Genomic DNA, 27,345 nt, shown 5'->3' on the forward strand with positions numbered 1-27,345 from the left:
AAAATACATGTTTTCATCACACAAAGATGTTATAAAAGGACTGATTTTTATTACTGTACCTACTGAGACTTTATTAAAGTCTTTATCACATATGATGACTTTATCAATATTGTATTTTATCACTATTCAAGCTACAGAATTTCATGTTGATTTGATGAACATGACGATGTTTTTCTAATACATCACTAAGTTATGCTATGAAGCTATAACTGCAAAACAATAGAGAAAAAAACCATACTAAAAGGTGCTTTACCTGTTTATTTCTTTTGACTTTGGGGAGATACGCAAAAGTATTCTCTTAGTTATTCTTTAGGTGACCCATTTATTACTCATTTCACTTAATCGTAGTAAGAGATGTAATTAACTTCTAACAATTACCAAGAAACTTGGAAACTCCTGTTAAATTCACTCTTCAAATGGAATCATTAAAAACAGTAAATCCAAAGAATACTGCATTTTCTGCATATATATACAGAAAATGAATAAAATATAGAACTGCAGACAGATTTAGAGCAAGACCTGGAAAAGTTGGGAAGGATAAAAATACCTGATGTAACAGACCTTTTCATTGGCATTCAAAGTGACTATACTGAAGGGACCTTAATGGCTAATTGTCCCACGTCCCTCAGTAGAGGAACCTTTGCTATGACTGGCTTCAATCAGATCATGCCACCTCTCTTTAAACCCATTTGTCTGCAAAACAAATCCAAGTATAGCAAATCACTTCAAAGTGCATAATCTGGAGACCAAATATACCTCTGGGGAGGCTCAACTTCCCAGAGGTAGATCTGTATCTGGATATAAAAATTTTTTTTTCCACTGAGCAAATATGTCTCCTCCAACTTCCACATTTTGAATTTCATACTCTCTGGAACAATAAAAACAAATGTAGCCCACACAGTTACTCACTAGGCTCTCAGGGAGCTCCTGACAGCTATCCTTAATCAAACTGATTAATACAAATTAGTCATTTGTATAATATGAATAGTTCTACACACAAAAAATTTACTATAAGATTATTTTAAAATTAGATTGGAAAATAAAAATTATATATTATGGTGTACAACATAAGGTTCTCCATATATACATATACTGTGCGAAATGAATAAATCAAGCTATATCATCTTGTACAATATTATTTCCTGAACTTATTTCTCCTGTTGAGATGCTTTAATACAGAAAACTTCCTTTTCTATTTAAAATACATTTTTATTCTTAAAACTTTCATTTGTTCATTTTCAAGAAATATCTACAACATAAAGCAAAGTATAGAAAGTCACTTTAAAATGCACAGTGTGGAAGCCAAACAATACCTGTGTGTAGACCTCTGCATGAATGTGTGTGCATGTGGGCACTACTGCCTGAGGTTGAGTATGTCTGACTCTCCTATCTCCACTCTATCTGTGTGGCTCATTTTCTGATTTGAGTTGCTTCCTCCTTGTCAATTTCCAGACTTCTATTCCTTTGCATTTCTTTTTGGAAATTCCAACGAAAACAAAGGGTATGAACTTCAGAGGATCAAATTTTTAATTTCACTCTTAGTATTCCAATTAAATATGCTTAATATCAACTTAAGAAAAAACACTCTAGGCTTAATAAAAACTTCCTTTTCCTCAAGTGAACTTGATTCAACATATGGGACATGCTGACACTGTTTTAAATTCTATACTCAGCTCATCTACCAATGTTTTACGCACCTGGCTCAGCATTTAACCGGCAGCTGTTAAGGAATTCGGCTGAGAAATATATATCAACATCACAGAAAAACATCAAGACCTCTCCCTTGTCCCAAGCTTGAGCACCCACATTTAATCCTCGTCCACGATTAAATTCTTCATTCAGTGAGACCAAGGTGTAATTGTGAAAATTAGACTCACTATGAGGAAAGCACATACAACAAAAGGTAAGTCCCACTTAAAGTTAATGCTTTTCCTTCAACAGAACTTACAAACTATTTTATACTTCAAGTACTTTTATTGGTTCTACATTCATATAGGGAAAGGAAATTATCTGCTTCAAGTCCCTCATCATTCCCTCCCTAATCTGTATCAGGGACAAATATTTACTAATTCATCACATTTGAGGCAACATGCTAGTGGTATAAGATTTAAAAAGTCACCACTGCCCTTTGAAATCTTAAAAACCCATTGGGGAGATAAGAAATACAAACATGGAAAATTACCTATAATGTTTGGTAACTAATAATATTGCTGCACGTTTGGTACACCAAAGAGTGCTCTTCTCTCACCTCCTTTATGTCTCTGTGCAAATACCCCTTTGTCAAAGGGATCCTCCTTGACAACACATAGGAAGTAGCCCAATCTCCTGCACTTCAATTTCTGCCTTCTTCTACAGCTGCTTTCCTCACTACCACCAGACATGTTTACTTGGGTGCCTCCCCAGTTCCACATGAGAAGGGGTTTTGTTTTGTGCATCACTATCACATAGTGCCCTTCAAGAATAGTTCAATATTTGCTGAACGAATGAACAGCAATTATGGGAAGAGATTGCTTCTGTCTGGAGTAGAGATATCAGAAGTAGAATTTGAGTTACATCTTGGTTAGAATCCTGAATTCATGGCGAGTACAAACGTCATTCCAAATAATTATTCTTAAAAGCAAACAGGTGAGAAAATAGAAAACATTTTAGAGAAAGTACTTAGGAGTCAGACAAATCAGATGGGAACAAAGGGACCCTAAAAAGAGAACAATGAAAAGAAGGTCAGACTAAAGGACTAGAAGAATAAGAGGAGGGTCAGAAGGAACTTGGTTAATATTCTAAAGGCAAGGGGCAGTCAGCAGGGATATCTGCTAGGGCAATGGTTATCACAGTGAGGCCCCCAAACCCACAGCATTAGATCCTCCTGGCAAGGAATTAGGTGCAAATTTTCAGGCTCCACTTCAGACTCACTGACTCAAAGGTGAAGGGTGGAGTCAACCCTCTACTTTTAATGAGCCCTCAGGTGCCTCTGACACTAATTTTGGAGATCCACTTGCACTAGAATACTTCTGGATCAAAAAAAAAAAAAAGGACACGAGGAAGATTCCCTTTACAACAGCACAGCATGGGTAATGGAGAGATTGAAGCAAAGGCTCACACAGTGCATGGAATAGACTCCAAGTGCTCTGGGTGCCCAAAACTTGTCTCCTTATCTTATGGCATATAAATCTCTCCCTTCTTTTGGGGAGACTGCCCATTACCACCCTGTATGCCCAGCACCACGTGGAGGACTGATCACAGAATGCCCCTCAATCTTCCAACCCCAACCACAGTACTTTCTAATGGTGGGGGCCAGGCTCAAGTGGTGCCAACTGTAAAACCTCCACCCCACCTGGCCATAGTGATTGGCTCAAGAGTGGGAAAATGTCCTTCCCTGGGATTTTCTCAACTGGAGCTGGGAGAAAGCTCAGTCCTCTCTGATGGCAAAGCTGAGAAGATGTGAGCCCAGAGCCGCCAACAGCCATATCCCTCACCATGTGGAAGAAGCCAATCTGCAACAGGAGAATGAAGTCAACATGCAGAGAAAACAGACAAGACTATGACAAGAGAATCTTGCTGGTATTCAAGTCTCTGGTTCTAGTCCCTGAGACCCCAAAGTTGTTTTGATTTTTATCTCCAAAGTTGGTTGTACAATCTTTTCATCTCTGGGGGGTGTCCAAGATTCAATACTTCTCCTATTCTACTTAAGGTAAGCTTCCACCATTGTCTACAGGAGTCTTGACAGCACAGCAATGACTTCAGTAATACCAGAGTGAGTGATTGGTACTTAGTAGGCAATACAGAGAAGGAGAAAAAATGGAGGGAGGGAAAACTGAGATTAGGTAGGTGGTGGCAGTAGCAAGGAAGGGACAAAAAAGAGCTCCTGTGACATAATTAGGAAGTAACTCTTCAGAGGTAATTAGAGGTAAAGAGCAAAAGACTTTAGCTCTCAGATATTAGGCCTTGGGGCTTGTGAAAATGGTCTGACTCTCAGCTGAAAGAGGGCTACCCAGAACTAGTGTGGGGAAGGAGAAGATGGTGAGTTGTGTACATGAAGGCTGTGAGAGTCCCTGTGGGACAGGGATGGAGGCTCACTCAGCAGTGCCCAGTCTTCTTTCAACTACCCCAGTCAGACTCCTAAGCAGCATAGCTAGAATATAGTAGGAGGGACTCAACAAATGTTAACTGAACAGTTCAAGAAGAATGGCTGGTCAAATCTGGACTCTTAGGGAATGGCCATAACTAGCAGGAAGGTAAAGAAGCAAGTGAAAGACAGAGTTGGTATGGTTAGAGTAAACAATCAACAGTTACATTAAAAATATTTATATTTTACAAATATAAGAACATTATAAGAAGGCTGGGTTATCAAATGTAAAAAAGCCATCAAAGAGGCTTTAGAGAAAAAGGCTTAATTTAGCAATTGGGTTGTACCTTAAGGCCCACAATTGAAACAGGAAAAGGCTGAGAAGCTAGGTAAAAAAATTAAGTGTTAAGGAATTACTAATTAATTCATTTAAACCTCTGAGCACCTATTGTGTGCCAGGTACTATATGGGCTACTTAGTTATACAACTACTTTTCTGTGAGGTTTGATTGGCTGTGAAAGGACAAAAACAAAATAGCTATTGCATACTGCAGAATCAGGTGGGGATTTTTAACCATATGGAAGACCTAAGCACCATTTGCAGGAAGAGATGGACCTTGAGGAAATAGAAGGAAAGAAAGGTGATAAGGAAGACACAAACTCAGGAGATTACAATATCAAAGTACAGAAAAAGGGAAAGAAGAAGCAAGTGTACAGCATGTGAGTAGGCCACAGAGGGATAGAATCCTGATCATGCTAGGCTGTCTGCTAACTAATTAAGGGAAAGATGAGTTGTGTATAGTTGCATGTGAAATGAGGAACTTACTATCACTGTCACCCCCACCCTCATGCCCAGCCAACTTTTAAACAGCAGCTATTCAAAATTAACTCCTTAGATATCTGAAATTCTCTTTTTTTTTTCCTTTATTTTTTGAGACAGGGTCTCTCTATGCAGTCTAAGCTAGCCTTGAATTTGCAAACCTCCTGCCTCAGCCTCCCAAGTATTGGGATTATAGGCATGATGAACCAAACTTGGAGTGAAATTCTCATTCTTCTATTTAAGTTAAATATCAAAGACTTCACTATGAACATGGCTCACCAACCTTGTGACAGATTCTAGGATAGACTTGACTTTAGATAGACCTTCTTTACCAAAATACACCACTGTGAGATGAATCCTCTTGTCCTGATGAATACAAACATCCCTAATGGAATTGAAAAATAAAGTTTGTTCAAGAAACACTTCTCATTCAAAATATAATCACGTGAAGGCTTTGACAAGAAAATGAATGAGGCACTACTGATACAGAATGAAATCACGTGAAGCATTAAAATATAAAGGTGACAGTATTGCCTAATTGTTGAAGGTATCACAGCAAAGGTATAAGGTCTATGTCAAGGAGTGCAACCTCTCAGGACCATGGAAGCAGTCCAACATTATTGCCATATTTCAAAACATTTTTGGAACATTTGCTTGGGATTGCTTTAGAAACAAATTATAAGCTAGTCAAGTAAGTAAATTCAATCAGTTCAGAACAAAATAAATAAATATTCAAGTTTTGGATCAAGAGTTACTTTGTCCTCAAACTGGATAATTATAAAAATTATTTCTGTCATCAAGGAATAAATATTTGCAATGACTCAGATTACTTACTGTAAAGAATAATGTAGCTTCCAAGGGCAATTGCAAGAAAGGCAATAAAAAATTTCTTTAGGGACTCATATCCTAAGCAAGTTATTTCAAACAGGTAAAACTCATTTTTAGAAGTATGACTTCTAGATATTCTGCTATAGCAGAGTGTTAACCAACCTTTTAATATGAGACTAAGGATTAGGATCACAAAGCACTTAAACTAGTATATTAAAATGATCAGAACATGACAATTGCTAACTGAGAGCAAAAAGCAGTACTTTTCTCAAATAGCTATTCTAATATGTAATATTTAATTCGTTAATACTTCATCATTTAAAATTATCCAAATGTAATGACCAAAAAAGAAAAACATAAAAACTCTGCTTCCCAAAATGAAGTAATTTTCTCCCATTTTTAGCTGAATATTTGTATTTCTAAACTTATTTCAATTTTTTTTTTAATGGCACTGGGGTTTGAACTTGGGGCCTCACGCTTGCTAGGCAGGTGCTCTTACTGCTTAAGCCAGTCTGCCAGTCCCTTATTTCAATCTTAAAACTCAAATTGTTCTCAAGGGGATTTTCTTGAGACATAGCAATGCCTGTATCTTGATTGAGGGGATGGTTTGTGAGCATATATGCTTGTCAAAAGTCATGAAAATATGATTCGTCTTTACAATATCGTTTCAATTAACCTTAAAATACATGGATTTTATTGTACATAAATTTTGCCTAAGTAAAATTGATTTCTAAAAGTTTAACTTGTCCTCAAATGATTTTACACATTATAAAGGCCATCAAAATCAGTTTCTAATAGTTGGCACCCTCAAATTATGCCATAGCTCAAATTGTTAAGAAATATAATATACTATACATGTGTCAAGAAAAAGGATAATTAAAAAAATGAGATTTCCCTAAAGCCTATAAAATTATTCTACAATTCTAAGTAAACACCTGCAGTGAAGATAAAGTAGGTAAGTCTGCACAAAATATGATTTTAAAAGGAATGCCTGGAACAACTAAAAATGCAAAGCCTTTATTTTTCCTCTTTAATTACCCCACTGATTATTAATTCTCATTCAATCTTTTGGATGTTGCTATTGCCGTTCTAGTAGTCATTAAAGGAAATTCCAGGCAATAAAAAAACCCCAAACACGCAAAATGTGGGGAAAGCATATAAGAGGGCAAATATGGTGCAAATATTGTGCACACGTGTGTAATTGGAAAACTGATATCTGCTAAAACTATTCCAGGAATGAGAAGGGGAAGGAAGGGGATAAAGGAGAATGGTGGAGGGGGTGAATTCAAGTATATCAATATATTTAATATATCAAGATATCTGATATAAGAGCTTTTGTAAGTGCCATAATGTACCCCCAATCAGTACAAAAAATATATATATATATAAACATACCACACCAACACAAACTTAGATCAGTAAGTCCTGAGTTACCTGAAGTTCTGCATAAACTGGGCAAATGCTTCAGTTCTTTCAGCAAGAGGCACAATGATATTAATAACTGATCTAGTAATGTCAATTGCTTCACTCTTCACTTTCATGAGAGGTCCAAAAGGACGGAAGAGGGTCACATGTCTATATTCCATAAGGTCTTCTTTCTTAAAAAAGAGTTCATACTGTGTTCCCTTATCTTTCTCAGTGCGATAATAACCTAAAGCAAAGAGTTTGGGACAAAGACATGTTCATGTTAAAGTTTACAAATTCAGTAAGAATATAGTCTTTACTCAAAGATCAAACATATTAAACAAGACCTGTAGGGTTTTTATCTACTTGTGAAAATATTCCCACTTTTCTTTCATTTAAAAAAAAAAAGCTTATTGCTCTGCTATAATATTGAATCCATAAAATAACCTCTACATGATAACTATTCCTTTTTACATGAGACTTTTTATGATACTAGAGACCATCATTACTCTAACCATATGACAAATTACTTCTAGCAATATTAAATTCTAAGCCCAAAAGTCAAAACTTCTATTGCTTGGTTCAACTCAACAAAAATGAATCAAATGCCTTCATGTCAATTACTGATGATATAGAGACCATAAGGTTTCAGTTACGAGGAAGAGTCAATCTAGTGAGGAAGACAGAAAAATAAATAAATAGTACCAATACAGTATATGACATACTCTGTGTGTGTGTGTGTGTGTGTGTGTGTGTGTGTGTGTGTGTGTGTGTGTGTGAATAGAATCAGACGAGAAAAATTACTGTTGATTTTAACAGTGATCTGAGATGCCTTTAGGAGAAAAGTATTGGAAGTTACCTGATTTTTGGAAGGGCAATCTGATTTTTAAGTGTGACCTTCAGGAAAGAGAATGTTAGACTTAGAGGTACGTGAGTCACTCAGTCAACTTCTGGGAACAAAATGATGAACAAGACAGACTTGCCCCAACCATCCTGAGGTTATAGTCTAGCAGGAACACGGAACCAGGAAATGTGCATCTCCAGTATTACAACAAGCCCTCTGAGAAAGGATACAGTGTAAAGGTGACAAGAACACACAGGAAGCACTTCTATTTTAGAATTGAGATTGGAGATAACTTCTTGGAAGTAGTGACATTTAACTAAGACCTGGAGAAGAATAAGAGATACTCAGTGGTTCCCAGGAATTATTTAGAGGGCAGTGGCACAGTGGAGGAAAAAAGGACAGAATACATTCCATGCAGAGAAATACCTGAAAGTGGCACAATCTTAGGACAGTTACAAGACAAACAGAAGCTGCAGAATATAAAACTGCCACAGTCCTTTCTTTTGGGGCAGAGCTGATGTGAGGACATTTCACACATTACTTAACATCTTATTTCTTCTGTAGCTTTGAATTTTCCCATAAACTACACAGAGTGAGAAAGCAAAAAGCTAAGCTTATAGAACAGAAGAGTTTTGAGAGAAACAACCCATCAAAAATGGTAGGAAGTGACAGCAGAAGAGAAGGCCATAGGGAGAGGACATCTGAAATGCTCCAGCAAAGCACAATGCCCTCCTTGGTAGCCATGATTTGGGGTAAAGAAAACAAAACACTGTATGTGGTAAACTACTTACAGAATCAAGCAAAAAGAATTTTTAAGAAATATTTATATCCAAAATGGTTTAGGCCATTTTAGCGAGGGGTTTTAAGAGGGAGATGGGTAGGGATCTATAATTATTTCTGTTTAGATCAATCAACAAATAAATTTATAGCAGTGTTCCTTAATCTGGGATCTTAAAAAAATCCCAGAGTCCTTTTTGCAATCTCTATTAGGAAAACATATTATTTATTTACTTTTCCAAATGGTCAAAATACAAAACTATGTATTTAATATACTGGCCATATGCTTCTCCTTCCTCCAAAATGGAAAATAACCACTAGTTTTTTTTCTTATCAAATATTTTTCAAATTTGGGGCCTTAGTTCATACATTTTTAAAAACATAAAAAAGAACCATCAAGATTAGATAAGAGAGGAATGCAGAACATAGCCATGCAAATATACACACTGCCCATAAGAGCCTTTCAATCTCTGAAATTAATATTTTTGTATTTAGGCTTAAGTTTATTCTATTTCTCTGGTTCTTGTTCTCATTTTTATTATGGTCTCATTATAACTTTTTCCAAAAAGCTGCTTCAAATTTTTAGTGAAACAAAGTGGGTAAAAAATATTGTAATACTGTGGTAACGATTGATATATAAGTATATAATACTAGCCTTTTGTCATACTAACATAACTATTTATCAATATATTTTCATATTACCTTCTATGAAGTCATTTTCATTAAATATCAGTTTCTCTCCAAGGGGACCCTCCTCATCTTCCTGTTCATCATCTTCATCAGGATTGTTAATGACCTCCAAGCCAGCTTCAATAACTTCTACCAATTCATCTCGTTTGTCTTTTCTAACTGGCTTTTCTTCAGGATGACGAGTGAGACCCATTTCCAACTGAAATACTTTCATTAATGTAAAACTTTCAAAGGGAATGACTCCATACTCACTGGGTAGTTTGGCTCCTATGCTAACTTCAGCTTTATCAATCTGAGAATGAAGAAACTCTAAAAGGTCACTAGGTGCTTGTTCTTTGTTGCCTTGGTAGCCTATGCCATTAGCTCCTATATTCTTTTTCTCTTGCAATGATCTCATTTTCTCACTCATTTCTTGTAATTCTTGTTTTAGCTGGGCAATTTGGCGTTTCAAACTGGTTGCCCTGGTTTGATAATGTTCTTCTTGCTCCTGTAGGAGGGCTTGATAATATTCTTTACCATAATTTTCCCCAACAAAACCAGGAAGAGATGCATTTCCATCAGTCTGGGGGGCACATTCCAGAAGGTATATAAATAATACCAAACTGCAGAGCAAAGCGAGGCCCAATAGTAGCCAGTGGGTCCTGATGTGAAGAACTGATCCTCTTCTAGACATTCTTATTGATGTGGATTTGCCTAATAAGTTCTTTGCTTTTTCATACCTTTAGCAAAAAGTTAAAATCAGGATTTCCAAAAACGGTACCAAAATGAACTCTGCTGTAGCTTGAAGATTTTCTTTAATAGTCATGAATACTTGTAGAAATGAGAAATTAAGTATACTTTCTGTATTGTTACTGATACCCAGAATAGAGAAATATGATCTATAAAATCCATTATGTGGATGGTGACTCTTCTGCAAGAAAAAGATCAGAATCAATCAGAATTTTTTCCCTCAAGTATATCAAATTGTTGACAGCTTTAATAAACTTAGTTATGGGACTACTATATAGAGAGTAGTATACAGACTTGCTAATATAATTTAGAATAATCAGTAAGTACTGGGAGAAATTATTAAGAAAATACTTTGCAAGTACTAAAATATTATGTATAATACTTTTAACCAGTATGTCTACACACCCACAACTTCCTGAATCAAAGAAAATCAAAATTATGCTTTACATAGTTTGTTACATATATTCCACTGTTTATTATTTTTAAATCGAACTGATTATAACTTACACTTAGGAATTGAAATTTTATAAATTTTTCCTATTATATTAATAATTGCTTAACAAGAGATACTTTCTTTGTTTATTGAACAATTTCTATTGCTCAACTCAGCCAGGAGCCTTAAAAACAAGGTGGTGGGGGCCCAACTTCAAAAGGTCACAGAAAACAGGGAAACACATATCCAAAGTCTTCTGATAGATTAGTTGAGCATTAGATCACATAATTCTTTCCACTGTATTACATACACAACAACAGATTTCCTACTAGTCTGGAAAGGTTTGGGTTCTATGCAAAGCAAAGACATTAACACTTTAATCATGTTTATCTGCCAAAAAAAAATTAAAAACTATTTATAAATTTACAAAATTACATGTTATCTTTCATGCTACCACTAGTTGTGTGAGCCTTTCAACATCTATTTCTAAACTAGGGTATGATTCCTAACTATAGAAATAGAGGAAGTTAAACTTAGGAGAGAGGAGGCAGGGAGTCCCTACTGTAAACAGAACTCCCATTCTAACCAAGTGTTCACTGGAAAGGATAATGTGACATGGCAGCAGACATTTCATAGTCATGGTTTCTCCAGTACAGCATAACCTACGCAAGAAGATCACTAAGGATCCTAGTCATTTTCTTAGTGACTACGAAAGCACAAATGCCTTTTATGGAAAGTGCTGCAATGTACTTTTTTGTGACACATCTGTGTAAAATGTAGCATAGATGAAAGCTTATGGCTAGTCAGCCACAAATAATGGACTTAGACATTTATTACTTCTTTAGAAAGCCAAATGATAACCAAGTGTTTGGAAAATTTTAATTCACTATATCAAAGTCTTACTAATGACATCTGTCTTTCTAATTGCAAATCTTGTTTAAGTGATGTGGGAAAAAATACGAATTTTTTCAGTATTAAAAATATTATCTAATTTAAAAATAAGGATTCAAGGTTACTATCAGTTCTAGAAATTTACCATCTCTAATATAAGAAACAATCTCTAAGAAACCATTTAAATGTCATTATTGAAAAGATAAACTTAGGTATCTCTTTTAACTATTTATAAGTTATTTCTAGCCTACTTGTTAGGGAAAAAGATGGTTAGAACTGAAAATGTAGAGACATAATCTTTTTCTTTGGATGGTACTATGGTTTGAACTCAGGGCCTCATGCTTGCTAGGCATGTGGTCTACCACTTGAGCCATTCCACCAACCATTTTTTGTATTGGGTATTTTCAAGATAGGTTCTTGAGAACTATTTGCCCTGGCTGGTTTTGAACCATGATCCTCCTGAGTAGCTAGGATTATAGGCATGAGCCACCAGAGTCCAGCTAGAGACATAATCTTGTATAAATTATTAATAAAGATAGAAGTACTTAATCATACTATATACTCAAATGTTTTGAAGTGAGACTTGGTAATAGATCAATAAATATCCTAAGTACCATTACCCTTTATTAATAAGATACCTCATAGTTTTTTCTTTATATTGATAATGTACTTTACACTCTGAACTATGACTCATAATGGGTCACTACTAAAGGTTTACTTTTCAGTGAAACAGAAAATATCAGCATGAATCATGTTTAGTAGTAAGTTTTATGTTGTGATTATATACATATGAGATCTCCAAGTAAAATGTACTTATAATGGGATTGTGATTCTAAAATCCTGAAAAACACTAGTTTAAAACATTTTACGTATATTTTATTTTATGCATATTCCATTCAATCCTTTCAGAATAGTGCATTTCATATACAATAAAGTTGCCAAAATGCAAAGACTGACATAAGGTTATATAATTATTAACTGGGAACATTAGAACTAAGGTGGTCTTTCTTCCCCTTTAAGCAGATATAGGTTTTGGGATACCTTACATGCGATTTAATATTACACTTGAATATTACACATTGAAATGAAAGGCTGCCCTTAGAATATAAATGTTAGTTGTATAGTTTTGTGGTAGTTATTAAAAATAAGACATCTTAATTAAAATATTACTTAGTAAGATTTTGCTTAGTTCCTAAAGGAAACTCTTTAGCCATATTCTAGAAGACTAGATTATAACACCTCTAAAACTCTCTCTCTCTCACCCCCTTCTGCTGCAATACTTTGATCACCATCATTCTATGTAAATTGTCTGTAGCACAAAGAAAGTTCATTCATGGAAAACCTCAGAAAAAAGAATGAAACAGAACTGCAAAACAAAACGGAAGGCCAATCCAGCAGAATAGAACAAACAGAAGACAGAATCTCAGAACTTGAAGATGAAATGGTAATTAAAGGAAAAACCGAAGAACTATTAATTAAACAACTCAAGACCTGTGAAAAGAAAATGCAAGAACTCACTGACTCCATCAAAAGACCAAACTTGAGAATCATGGGCATCGAAGAAGGAGAAGAGGTGCAAGCAAAGGGAATGTGTAATATATTCAACAAAATAATAACGGAAAATTTCCCAAATCTAGAGAAAGATATTCCCATACAAATGCAAGAGGCCTCCAGGACACCAAACAGACCAGATCAAAATAGAACTACTCCACGACATATCATCATTAAAACAACAAGTTCAGAAACTAAGGAAAGAATATTGAAGGCTGTAAGAGAGAAAAAACAAGTAACATACAAAGGTAAACCCATCAAAATCACAGCAGACTTCTCAACAGAAACATTAAAAGCAATAAGAGCGTGGGGTGAGATCTTCCGGGCACTGAATGAAAATAACTTCAACCCCAGGATACTCTACCCAGCAAAACTATCATTCAAAATAGATGGAGCAATAAAAGTCTTCCATGATAAGCAGAAACTAAAACAATATGTGACCACAAAGCCACCATTACAAAAGATTCTGCAAGGGATCCTGCACACAGAAAGTGACACCCAACTTAACCATGAAAAGGCAGGCAGCACCAAACCACAGGATAAGAAAAAGCAAGACAGTAGAGAGTAACATCAAGTTAGGTACACACAATCAAACCTTCAAACAACTAAGACAACTAAATGGCAGGAATCACCACATACCTATCAGTACTAACACTTAATGTTAATGGACTTAATTCACCCATCAAAAGACACCGTTTGACAAAATGGATTAAAAAAGAAGATCCAACAATTTGTTGCTTACAGGAGACTCATCTCACCGACAGAAATAAGCATATGCTTAGGATGAAAGGCTGGAAGAAGATTTACCAAGCCAATGGCCCCCAAAAACAAGCAGGAGTAGCAATACTTATCTCTGACAAAGTAGACTTCCAACCTAATAAAAGGGGAAATAGACCAAAAGGAAATAATAATCATCAATCTGTACGCACCCAATGTCAACGCACCCAATTTCATCAAACATACCCTGAAAGATCTAAAAGCATATATAAACGCCAACACAGTGGTTGTGGGAGACTTTAACACTCCATTATCATCAATACATAGGTCATCCAAACAAAAACTCAATAAAGAAATCCAAGATCTAAAATATGCAATAGATCAAGTGGACCTAGTAGATGTCTACAGAACATTTCATCCAACCTCTACACAATATACATTCTTCTCAGCAGCCCATGGAACCTTCTCTAAAATAGATCATATCCTAGGGCACAAAGCAAGCCTCAGCAAATATAAGAAAATAGAAATAATACCATGCATACTATCTGACCACAATGCAGTAAAAGTAGAACTCAACAACAAAAGTAAAGACAAAAAACATGCAAACAGCTGGAAACTAAATAACTCATTACTTAATGAAGAATGGATCATCGATGCAATAAAACAGGAAATTAAAAAGTTCCTGGAAGTCAATGAAAATGAAAACACAACCTACCGAAACCTATGGGACACAGCTAAGGCAGTCTTGAGAGGAAAGTTTATAGCCATGAGTGCATATATTAAAAAGATTGAAAGATCCCAAATCAATGACCTAATGATACATCTCAAACTCCTAGAAAAACAAGAACAAGCAAATCCCAAAACAAATAGAAGGAGAGAAATAATAAAAATAAGAGCTGAAATCAACGAAATAGAAACCAACAAAACCATACAAAGAATTAATGAAACAAAAAGTTGGTTCTTTGAAAAAATAAACAAGATCGATAGACCCCTGGCAAACGTGACTAAAATGAGGAGAGAAAAAACCCAAATTAGTAGAATTAGGAATGCAAAAGGGGAGATAACAACAAACACCATGGAAGTCCAGGAAATCATCAGAGACTACTTTGAGAACCTATATTCAAATAAATTTGAAAATCTTAAAGAAATGGACAGATTTCTAGATACATATGATCATCCAAAACTGAACCAAGAGGAAATTAATCACCTGAATAGATCTATAACACAAAATGAAATTGAAGCAGCAATCAAGAGTCTCCCCAAAAAGAAAAGTCCAGGACCTGATGGATTCTCTGCTGAATTCTATCAGACCTTTAAAGAAGAACTGATACCAACCCTCCTTAAACTGTTCCACAAAATAGAAAGGGAAGGAAAACTGCCAAACACATTTTATGAAGCCAGTATTACACTTATCCCAAAACCAGGCAAAGACACCTCCAAAAAGGAGAACTATAGGCCAATCTCCTTAATGAACATTGATGCAAAAATCCTCAACAAAATAATGGCAAACCGAATTCAGCAACACATCAAAAAGATTATTCACCATGACCAAGTAGGCTTCATCCCAGGGATGCAGGGGTGGTTCAACATACGAAAATCAATAAACATAATAAACCACATTAACAGAAGCAAAGACAAAAACCACTTGATCATCTCAATAGATGCAGAAAAAGCCTTTGATAAGATCCAACATCATTTCATGATAAAAGCTCTAAGAAAACTAGGAATAGAAGGAAAGTTCCTCAACATTATAAAAGCTATATATGACAAACCTACAGCCAGCATTATACTTAACGGAGAAAAATTAAAACCATTCCCTCTAAAATCAGGAACCAGAGAAGGATGCCCACTATCTCCACTCCTATTCAACATAGTACTGGAATTCCTAGCCAGAGCAATTAGGCAAGAAGAAGGAATAAAAGGAATACAAACAGGTAAAGACACTGTCAAAATATCCCTATTTGCAGACGACATGATCCTATACCTTAAAGACCCAAAAAACTCTACTCAGAAGCTTCTAGATATCATCAATAGCTATAGCAAGGTAGCAGGATATAAAATCAACATAGAAAAATCATTAGCATTTCTATACACTAACAATGAGCAAACGGAAAAAGAATGTATGAAAACAATTCCATTTACAATAGCCTCAAACAAAATCAAATACCTAGGTGTAAACCTAACAAAAGATGTGAAAGACCTCTATAAGGAAAACTAAACTTCTGAAGAAAGAGATTGAGGAAGACTATAGAAAGTGGAGAGATCTCCCATGCTCATGGATTGGTAGAATCAACATAGTAAAAATGTCTATACTTCCAAAAGTAATCTACATGTTTAATGCAATTCCCATCAAAATTCCAATGACATTCATTAAAGAGATTGAAAAATCTACTGTTAACTTTATATGGAAACACAAGAGGCCACGAATAGCCAAGGCAATACTCAGTCAAAAGAACAATGCAGGAGGTATCACAATACCTGACTTCAAACTATATTACAAAGCAATAACAATAAAAACAGCATGGTACTGGCACAAAAACAGACATGAAGACCAGTGGAACAGAATAGAGGATCCAGATATGAAGTCACACAACTATAAGCAACTTATCTTTGACAAAGGAGCTAAAAATATACGATGGAGAAATAGCAGCCTCTTCAACAAAAACTGCTGGGAAAACTGGTTAGCAGTCTGCAAAAAACTGAAACTAGATCCATGTATATCACCCTATACCAAGATTAACTCAAAATGGATCAAGGATCTTAATATCAGACCCCAAACTCTTAAGTTGATACAAGAAAGAGTAGGAAATACTCTGGAGTTAGTAGGTATAGGTAAGAACTTTCTCAATGAAACCCCAGCAGCACAGCAACTAAGAGACAGCATAGATAAATGGGATCTCATAAAACTAAAAAGCTTCTGCTCATCAAAAGAAATGGTCTCTAAACTGAAGACAACACCCACAGAGTGGGAGAAAATATTTGCCAACTATACATCAAACAAAGGACTGATAACCAGAATATATAGGGAACTTAAAAAACTAAATTCTCCCAAAACTAATGAACCAATAAAGAAATGGGCACGTGAACTAAACAGAACTTTCTCAAAAGAAGAAATTCAAATGGCCAGAAAACACATGAAAAAATGCTCACCATCTCTAGCAATACAGGAAATGCAAATTAAAACCACGCTAAGATTCCACCTCACCCCTGTTAGAATAGCCATCATCAGCAACACCATCAACAACAGGTGTTGGCGAGGATGCGGGGAAAAAGGAACCCTCTTACACTGTTGGTGGGAATGTCGAATAGTACAACCACTCTGGAAAAAAATTTGGAGGCTACTTAAAAAGCTGGACATCGATCTACCATTTGATTCAGCAATACCACTCTTGGGGATATACCCAAAAGACTGTTACTCCAGAGGCACCTACACATCCATGTGTATTGCGGCACTATTCACAATAGCCAAGTTATGGAAACAGCCAAGATGCCCCAGCACTGACGAATGGATTAAGAAAATGTGGTATCTATACACAATGGAATTTTATGCAGCCATGAAGAAGAACGAAATGTTATCATTCGCTGGTAAATGGATGGAATTGGAGAACATCATTCTGAGTGAGGTTAGCCTGGCTCAAAAGACCAAAAATCGTATGTTCTCCCTCATATGTGGACATTAGATCAAGGGCAAACACAACAAGGGGATTGGACTATGAGCACATGATAAAAGTGAGAGCACACAAGGGAGGGGTGAGGATAGGTAAGACACCTAAAAAACTAGCTAGCATTTGTTGCCCTTAATGCAGAGAAACTAAAGCAGATACCTTAAAGCAACTGAGGCCAATAGGAAAAGGGGAACAGGTACTAGAGAAAAGGTTAGATCAAGAAGAATTAACCTAGAAGGTAACACCCACGCACAGGAAATCAATGTGAGTCAATGCCCTGTATAGCTATCCTTATCTCAACCAGCAAAAACCCTTGTTCCTTCCTATTACTGCTTATACTCTCTCTACAACAAAATTAGAAATAAGGGCAAAATAGTTTCTGCTGGGTATTGGAGGGGGGAGAGGGAGGGGGCGGAGTGGGTGGTAAGGGAGGGGGTGGGGGCAGGGGGGAGAAATGAACCAAGCCTTGTATGCACATATGAATAATAAAAGAAAAATGAAAAAAAAAAAAAGAAAGTTCATTCACAATCCAGCGTCAATCCAATCAACCTTCTAAACACAAAAACAGTGTTTTGAGGAGAGAAAGATGCTCTGGCAATAGGAAAGTAAGCACTAAAGTATGTAAGACAAAAATCGAAGATGTCAGAGCTGAAAGAAATCTTACAAGCCATCAATTCTAACCCTAAAATAGACTTCCTCTTATGGTCAGGATGGAATACCCAAGGGACCATATTTACTCTCATACTTGAAACAATCAAAACTAACAGACAGCCAAAAACAGACAGTTCCTCCACCCCCTCAAAACTCCTCCAAAATATGAAACAGTTTTTAAGAAGTTCAATGTCAGATAGCAAAAGACACTGATCCCCGGAGAAATAAGAAACAAGTGACTGCCCAACTTACTGCTTTAGTTTCCAGGCCATGATTCAGGAAGGGGAACCTAAGCAAAGCCTAACAGATTTCCTGAATTAAGAGGATGGAGTTGACAGTTTGAGACCAAGGCAAAGGGGGTTAAAAACACCAGAGAAAAAGAGCTGTACAGAGAGAGAACTCCAGAGATCTGAAGAGGATGGCCTTTGGGTATTCAGCAGAGCATCAATTAGCGTAGGCTTATGAAGAAACGAACGAGCTAAGGAAAGGACTACACAAAAAAGTCAGAAGACACAGAACCCAGTAGCCATACAGAACCAGGAATAGTGCATATTTCCTCCAGACAGATTGGAAAATTTCAAAATTCATGGGGATTGGGTAGAGTACTCAAAAAGGTCTTGCTTAGTAGGGAAATAACTAGCTCTAAACATGGGTCTGTCCTGCCAACAAATCTTAAAAACAAAACCTAAAAGGGTCAAATTGTTTCCAAGTTAAAGCACAAGCCTCTAGAATAGTTACAGGAATAGAAAATTGTCTAGCACACAACAAAATTCACAATCTCTGATATCCAAATAAAAATTACCCACCATAATGAAAAATATCATTGATCAAAACTGAAGTAGAACTGACACAGACCTGAGAATTCACAGAAAAGGATATTTGAAGTTATTGTAATTATTAAAAAGGATGTTCCTGTTTAAAAAAATCATCAAGTAGAAGCACAGATGACATAAGAATGATAAAAATTAAACTTCAGGAGATGAAAAATTCAATGTGTGAAACAAAAAGTACACGGAATGGGATTAACAGTCCAAGCTATCTCAGGCTGCACGCCTGGACTCCTATAGCTCCTTGGGAGGTGGACATGGGGAAGGTGGAGGCTTGAGGCCAACCCCAGCAAAAACGTTCCTGAGACCCTATCTCAATAAAAGCTGGGTGTGGCAGCACATACTTGTCATTTCCACTACGTGGAAAGAAGTATAAATAGGATTGAGGTCCAGACCTGCCAAACATAAATTTGAGACCCAATTTGAAAAATACTTAAATCAAAAAGGACTGGGGAAGTAGGAATGGGTGTCTAGCAAGTGCAAGGCTGAGTTCAAACCCGGTACTGCATTAAAAAAGAAAACAAAATACATCATGTTCAACTGAATAATAATCTTAAAAGTCTTCGGACAAAAAGCATGCATCACATACAAGAAACAAAAGACAATATGACAGAAGATTTCTCTTTTCAATACAACTGAAAAGATTGTGCAATACCTTTTAAAAACTGAAAGAAAAAATATGCCAACTTAGAATCCACATCCAGAAAAATTATCTTAGAAAAACAAAGGTAAAATACCTTTTCAGATATAAAAAGCTGAAAAGAATTTATCACCACTGCATTATAAGTCCCTTAGACAAAAGGCAAATGATACCAGATAGAAAATATTGATCTATACAAAGCAATAAAAAACATCAGCAATGTTAACTACATTGTTAACTATAATTTCGTATTATACACGTGTTCAAATGCTAAAATTAAAATTTTGAACTCATTTTTACACAGCAAAAGAAAAACAAAATTATTTGGAAAACATAACCATTATTAGAAAAAATATTATAAAAATATTAAAAATATAAAAATATTATAAAGTATAAGTATTTGGGAAGGAGGGAATTAGAACCTTTTATTTAAGCACTTGATGAGTATTATAGGAATACATGGATTCTTCAACACGTTATTGAATAATTGTTTGTAGTATTTAGAAACAAAACAACTCATTGCCAGAAGGCAGCACTTATTTAACATACTTTGAGTACCTACTATGTGTCAAGTACTCTGTTGAGTACCAACAAGAAATACCAGACAGGTCCTTTGGATAAGGGATTTCTGGGGCAACTGTACTTGTGGTACTTGGGCTTTGGCTAGGCAAGTAGCAGGAATATTCACAAAATGTGCTAGGCTGTGGCACAGTAAAAAAAAAAACCAAAAAACTGAGGGCAGGGTATGGGGGCTCGCACCTATAATCCCAGCTACTGGGGAGGTGGAGATTGACAGGATCATGTTTTAAGACGAGTCCAGGCCAAAAATGTTAGTGAGACATTAGTATGTTAATGTTAGACAATGTTAATAAGCCAGGAGTGGTGGCATGGGTCCATGGTCTCAGCTATGTGGGAGATCACATAGGATCAGTCTGCAGCGGGCTCTGGGCTAAAAATGTAACAGCCTATAAAAAAAAATAACTAAAGCAAAAAAAGGCTGGGGGTGTGACTCAAGAAGTAGAGCACCTGTCTAGTAAGCATGAGGCACTGAGTTCAAACGGCAGTACCTCAAAAAAAAAAGTCAGCTAATTAATAGTTAATTAAAGATTAATGCTAATCTTGTGCATAATAGTTAACATCTCTGTGCTTTTTCTATAAAATGAGGTAGCCTGCCTGAATAGTCAATTTTCCTTTCATGATGTTACTGAGGCAGGATAGATCAGGGAAACTGAGAAATGGGAAACAGCAGCCAAAAATTCAGAAATAAACTAATAATGAATGGCTTGATTAAAAGTATACAGACACTATTTTTTTTTTTTGCTTTAAACTTCTCACTCCCTCATTAAGCTGCAACATTTAGTAAAAAGAGGAGGAAAAAAAAAAAGGAAAAAGAGTAGCTCTCTCTTGACCTTGCCCACTTGCACTCTTAGAACTGAGCAAGGATATCTAAAGAAAGACACTTATCCTGGGGGTAAAAGCTCTTGAGAAAATGAATCCTCTTGGCACAAAGAGTGTCTACAAAGGAAAATACTTATCACAAGGATGGATACCTGTCTTAAAGGGAGCATCCTTTTGTTTACAGGGGATATTCAAATATCTATGTCATATTGACCCAAATTTAACGAGAGGACAACCTTGAAATCTTTGGGCCCAATTGACAAAAGAGTGTAACAGAAAAAAATAATTAAACATACCAGGTGTAAGAACAAAGAGGAGCACTTTTCTTAAGATAAATTTGAGCCCAACTCTCAATATACCTTTTCACCATAAATACCCCAATGTTAAAACACTCATTGCACCTGATATCAGACGTGCCCACACCCATGTCTAGGTTGTATACTACGTTTCTATCTTTCCTTTGCTCTGTCTCAATGTGTCCTAAAATTCTTTTTTGCAACATCATAATGAATTCAGTACCCAATGGCCAGGTGGAGGCCTCTTCCATTTTGGAGACCTCCTTCCTGGAGCACTGCCATTTCAGTACCATTATGATTCCTTTGATTAAAGATAAACTAAACACACACACACACACACACACACTTTATGAAGGGTAAATTTGATTTAAATGCATATACCCTTTAATCAAGCAGTTTGTAATTCCACTTTTAAAGATTTAAAAAAAAATTTTTTCCAGTACTGGGGCAGGTGCTCTTTAGCTTGAGCTATACCTCCAGCCTTTAAAATTTTTTACTACAGAAATATCAATACTAGCATATGTCATATGCATAAAATGTTTGTTAGTGTTATATTAACAGCAAAAGAAAAATAAAAGAAGCTTAATGTCCAACACAATGAAAAAGATTAGGTAAACTGAAGACACTTACACAATGGAATGTTTAAAAGGAAGGGGAAGATGCTTACTGTTGACATAGATAGTATCTATAAAATGGCATGCCCATGTTGCAAATATTTTTCTTAATTGTCTATTTCTGTCCTATTTATATAATTGGTTTGGGATTCAGACAGCCTAAACTCAAGTATTTGCTCTATTTTCTAACTCTTAATTATAGACAAACTCCTTAATGTAAGCTTCAGTTTCCTCAACTGGTAAGTGGGGATAATTATAGAACCTACCTTGGAGTGTTATTGTAATAATTAATCAAGCAAAACCTGACAAGCATTAAGTGCTCCATAAGTGTCTGGTATTATTTCTCATTATGCAATATTTCTGATTGTTAATAGTCAAATCTATCAAACTTTTTCTTTTTTATTTTCTGTAGGACTGGGGTTTGAATTCAGGACTTTGGTGCTTGCAAAGCAGGCGTTCTACTGCTTGAGCCACATCTCCAGTCCATTTTGCTTTGACTATTTTGCAGATGGACAGAATGGGTCACAAACTATTTGCCCAGACTGGCCCCAATCCCTGATCCTCCCAATCTTAGCCTCCAAAGTACCTAGGATTATAGGTGTGAGCCACTAGAGCCTGGCTATCAAGCTTTTTCTATGTGACTTTTCACTTTTAGCTTCCCTACCTGAAGTAATCCTAATAACAAAGTAAGTAATTTATTTCCTCAGATAGGCAATTCTTATTCATTCTATAGTCTTTGCTCTTATCACTAACTTGAAATGTCACCTTTATCATAAACAAAATTCCTCTACATAAACAGGTCTGTATTTGGTCTCTAAGCCAGGGACAAGCAAACATTTTATGTCAGATAATGTCACAACCAGTCAGTTCTGCCTTTATAGCATAAAAGCAGCCATAGGCAATATGTAAATTAATAAGCACAGTTGTGTTCCAGGGGACAGTGAAATCTGAACTTCATATAATCTTCATGAGTCATATTGTATTATTTTTCTTTATTGCCCTGATTACCTAAAAATGTAAAAACCACTTTGTCACAGGTCACACTAAAATAAGTGTCAACCTCTGCTCTAAAACCTTAAATTTTTTTGGACTTCGAAAATATTTTTTTTTTTTGTCTGAGACACTCTTGTTACATTGCCCAGGCTCATCTCAAACTAGTGAGCTCAAGTGATCTTCTCATCTTGGCCTCCCAAATAGCTGGGACTACAGGTGTATACCACCATGCTCAGCTTAAAAATTTTTTTTTGGCAGTACTAGAGTTTGAACTCAGGGCCTTGCACATGCCAGGTAGGCACTCTATCACTTGAGCTACGTTCTTTTTGCTTTCAGGTATTTTTCAAATAGGATCTCACATTTATGCCCAGGCTGGCCTGGACTATGATCCTCCTACTTACACTTCCCACATAGCTGGGATGATAGGCAGGCTCTTACATGCCCAGCTTTCAGTGGCTAAGATAGGATCTTGCTAACTTTTTACTTAGGGCTTGGGCTGGACCCATGATTCTCCTACTCTTCACCCCTCACCCCCATTTTTTTAAACTTCTAAAATTTCACAAATACATAGGATAAGATGGTTAAATATGAATTAAGGGAATATAGTGGAAAGTCTCCTTCCTGTCCCAAAGGTTGTTTCCTTCTCCAGATATGTGTATCCTCCCAAATCTATTGCCACTATTAAATATCTTGGCATGAATGGCTTCGGTATACGTGACTTTGATCATATGTTATTCACCTACTGGATAAATCCCTGGAAGTGGAACTGTCAGATTTCCTTAAAGTATTTATTTGATCTTTATAATTGGTATCTATAGCTTCTCCCTTGCTCAAGATAACCTAACATGCCTTTAGCTACTTCTTACCTTACTCATTTCTATACCTCAAATCTAAAATGTCCCCCCAAAAGCCCATGTATTAAAACCTTGGTTGCAAGTCTGTGGTGCTACTGGAGACGGTGAAACCTTCCGTAGATGCAGCCTAGTGGAAGGAAGTTAGATCAATAGTGGTGTGCTCTTGGAAGGGATAATGGGACCCTGACCCCTTCCTCACTCTTCTTGCTTCTAGAACTCCTATTAGATGACACCGGTTCTTCCAAATCTACTTTCCATGCCATGGCTATTCTTTCCTACTTTCTATATTTCAATATTCAAGGCCTGACGGCTTTTTCCATGGCAGCCTGTTTGTGTTATACCTGCTCAAATTTGAGGGTACTAATATTTACTTTAAGGTTTTCTTCTGTTTCTCCATTGCTCCTTATATTTGTTCAGTTTCAGGTTTCTCTTAAATGCTATTACCCACAAATGTTTAGTGATTTTTTTTTGTTCTCTGTTCACATTATAAATGTGCTGATTATTTCTGTACATGTGGAAGTCACTATACTGCAAAAAATTCAATTTGAAACTAACCCTAAATTCAACTTTATGTTGATACCTGTTATATGGCATGACAATAATAATCTAAATTCATTGTTTTGCAATCCCTATTCTTTAACACACTGTTGGCTATATTGGTATCTTCTGGTGTTTCATTTCCCCTAACTACCACTACTTTGTTTCCCCTAACAAAACACTAACTTGAGTAACACAGTTCTTACACAAGTATTATACTCAACTTCAGAGTCAGATCATAACCAGCTCTAACGGACTTGTCTAACAGACAGTTAAACAACAATGATAGTCTGAGACTGTCCAGATGTGCAAATACAAAGGGTAAACAATAATATAGTAATGAATCATGTAAGTCTTGAACTCATAACAGTTATGCTTTTTAAAAAATTTCTTTTATTCAAATGTGCATACAATGATTGGGTCATTACTCCCCCCCACTTTTAACCAATCTTTAATATTGTATTTGTTAAGGGATTCTATTACCTTTTTTTTTTTTAAATACAGGAAGACTTCATGTTAGTTAAAATGTAATTTTCTACCAATCTCACTGACAGAAATGTACCCACATGCTCATGAAGACATTTATAGGAATGGGCACGGGTGGCTCACACCTGTAATCCTAGCTACTCAGGAAGCAGAGATCAGGAGGATCGCGGTTCGAAGCCAGCCTGGACAATTAATTCCGTGAGACCCTATCTCGAAAATACCTAACATAAAAAAGAGCTGGTGGAGTGGCTCAAGGTGTAGGCCCTGAGTTCAAACCCCAGTACGGCAACAACAACAACAAAAAATTCATAGTATTCTTAATATCCAAAATACATAATATATAAAAATTAAGCACACAAATGCTCATGAACTGAATAGCGATAATGTCACATAACGGAATATTAACAAAAAGAACTATTAATACCAGGATTGCATAAATGACACCATATCATGAAGCATCATGGGCGAATTCCCCAATATGCTGAGCATACTGTACAGCTCTACTAATAGGAAGCTCAAAATACACAAAACTAATAGCTGATGAGAGAAGTCAGAAAACAGCTAGGCGGGCAGTGGAAAGACTGACTTGGAAGCAGCAGAGGATGACGGACGGCTCTACAGTTATATGATGGACACAGTTGTTAAAGAAGGTAACTATGTAAAAGTCATTGTATAGTTAAGACTTGTGTACTTGTTGACTTCACACATATTTTGTAACTCCACGAGAAAGTTAAGATGAAAAATGTAACTTTCACGTTCTTTGGAACTAAAATCGTGTGCTTATTTAGGCCCAAATTCTCTGCGTCATACATATTAGACGCCAAGGTCCTTTTGCATTCTTTTAGTCACATGATAATTTTAAACAACTGGTAGCAAGATAATTATAACAGAAAACGAATGTGAACATGCTCAGTCGGAAAGTACTTGGCTTCTGCCTTCCATGCTCGAGGTCTTTACCACAGCCTGAAAAGACAGGACAAAATCCGGCAGAAATGAAGATGACAGTGAACTGTCCCCATCCTCTCCATAGCTCCGACGCCGGCCAGAAGACGCCTGGGAGCTTGACGCGGGCTTGGAGGAAAAGCCTAGGGATTAAGCGGGAGCGGTCCCGGCCCCCGGCCCTGCACCCCTGGCCCTGCACCCCGCTGCGCCTTCCAAGGTGGGCGTCTGTCAGAGCGCACGACTGGAACCCACGCCACGCAACAGCCGACCGAAACGTCACCCGCCCACCGCGGAGATGGCCAGCTCGAGGGCGAACGGGTTTGAAAACGCCGACGCGCAAACCCACGTCTCTGGCAGCAGCGATCCCTGTGGCCGGAGCGGACTCGGGAAGGAGGCGAGGCGACCCCACAGGAACACAGTCCCTCCCGGGGCACTCGTCTGAGGGGACCCGACCGGACCGGCTGGAGCCCGCGATGCCCAGCCCGAGTCGGCGGGAGCCGCCGGCGAGCCCGGCTACTCACCGCGCTGGGCCGCTCAGCACACTGGGTCGCTGCCTTGTCCCTGGCAGCTGGCGCTCCCGGGCGGCGCCCCGCGCGCTGGGCCTCCGCTGCCTCAGCCGCCCATCCCCGGGCGCGCAACCGCGCCAACAGCCACTTCCGGCGCACGGGAGGAAGTGAGGGCGCTCTGCCCCGCCCACTGCCGCCGGCCGGCCGGTCCCCGTGCCCCAGGTCCTGCGTGGAAATGTCAGCAACTGGCGTTTCAGTATTGCTTAATCTTAAAAAAAACTAGGGGTGGACTTCCCAAAATGACTTACGGAAGCCAGCAGGGTGCTCGACGTAAGAAAGCAAGTGCCCGCAGGGGCCGCGGACCTGGCCCAACGGCAGGCTGGTTGCAGATGACTTCCTGCCAATGGGACTCCGGTTGTCAGCACTGTCCTGCACCGGGCCTGTGCTGGGAGCCCTCGGGGGTTTTGAGTGCGGGTGTCTGAGCAGACCTGGCTTGGTGAACTAGGCAGAAGCCCTCGGCCAGAGAGCCTGGGCTGTCAGGGACCTTTGGGCTCTGGCCAATTTCATTGGACCCGAGTTTCCTCATATGTCAAATAAGGGGAAATGGCGTGGAGGTCTGACTTCGTGATTTTAGTGAGTGGAAAAAAGAAAACCCTCTCCCACACTTCACCCAAGTGATTGTATCAGGAGCATCCTCAAGGCACTTTGCCTCCTCAAGTACCAGCCTGAGCAGGCGAGAAGAGCAGGAAGCGCCAGGCCCTGCTTGTGTCTGAGCTGGACACAACTCTGAGGTCTGTTACCCTGGCTCTGCTTTCACCACAGTGTTACCTTGGCGGGCTACTGGGACTTAGTGCCTCTGAACCTCAGTTTCCTCAATTGTGTCCTGAGAATATTAACAATATAGGTGCTTCCTAAAATTGTGAGGATTAAATGCAGTTTTGTATTTGACACTATGCCTGGTAGGTAGGTGGTGGGCAACCCATGCTTCTTGTCACCATTAAAGCATTAGAAAGGGAGGCTGAGGTGACTGTGGAGTGCCTTCTATAGAAGTAGCCTTCCAGGGGGGAAAGATTTGTTCCTCATCACAGCTGACTTCATTGGCTGACAGTTGTTGGGATGTCTTTAATTCAGATGTTCTCATTAGATGCCCTGTGGGAAATCCTAGGAACTTTGAGGATCTGGGCCACCTA

At 37.6% G+C, this 27,345-nt stretch overlaps 1 protein-coding gene across 7 annotated transcripts in view; it reads right to left on the minus strand.

Annotated features, from left to right (window-relative positions):
- The window catches only part of Csgalnact2 (chondroitin sulfate N-acetylgalactosaminyltransferase 2), a 46,818-nt gene extending 20,491 nt beyond the window's left edge, over positions 1–26,327 (minus strand). For 3 of the 7 annotated variants that reach the window (XR_012449810.1, XM_020183279.2, XM_074079469.1), the window contains exons 1-5: positions 26,171–26,327; positions 9,438–10,335; positions 7,145–7,361; positions 5,166–5,267; positions 1,698–1,876 (exon numbers count right to left, since the gene is read on the minus strand). Coding sequence is in view for 6 of the 7 variants with exons in the window: in XM_020183279.2 (XP_020038868.1) it covers positions 1,698–1,876; positions 5,166–5,267; positions 7,145–7,361; positions 9,438–10,098 (1,159 nt within the window). In the remaining variant the exon portion in view is untranslated. Of the gene's footprint in view, positions 1–1,697; positions 1,877–3,336; positions 3,492–5,165; positions 5,268–7,144; positions 7,362–9,437; positions 10,336–26,170 lie in introns of those variants that run through there. The other 4 variants (XM_074079470.1, XM_074079471.1, XM_020183280.2 and 1 more) reach the window with 3 other exon arrangements.
- Positions 26,328–27,345: the final 1,018 nt, after the last annotated feature.

The sequence above is a fragment of the Castor canadensis genome, chromosome 7, assembly GCF_047511655.1.
Source record: "Castor canadensis chromosome 7, mCasCan1.hap1v2, whole genome shotgun sequence".
Lineage (NCBI taxonomy): Eukaryota > Metazoa > Chordata > Mammalia > Rodentia > Castoridae > Castor > Castor canadensis.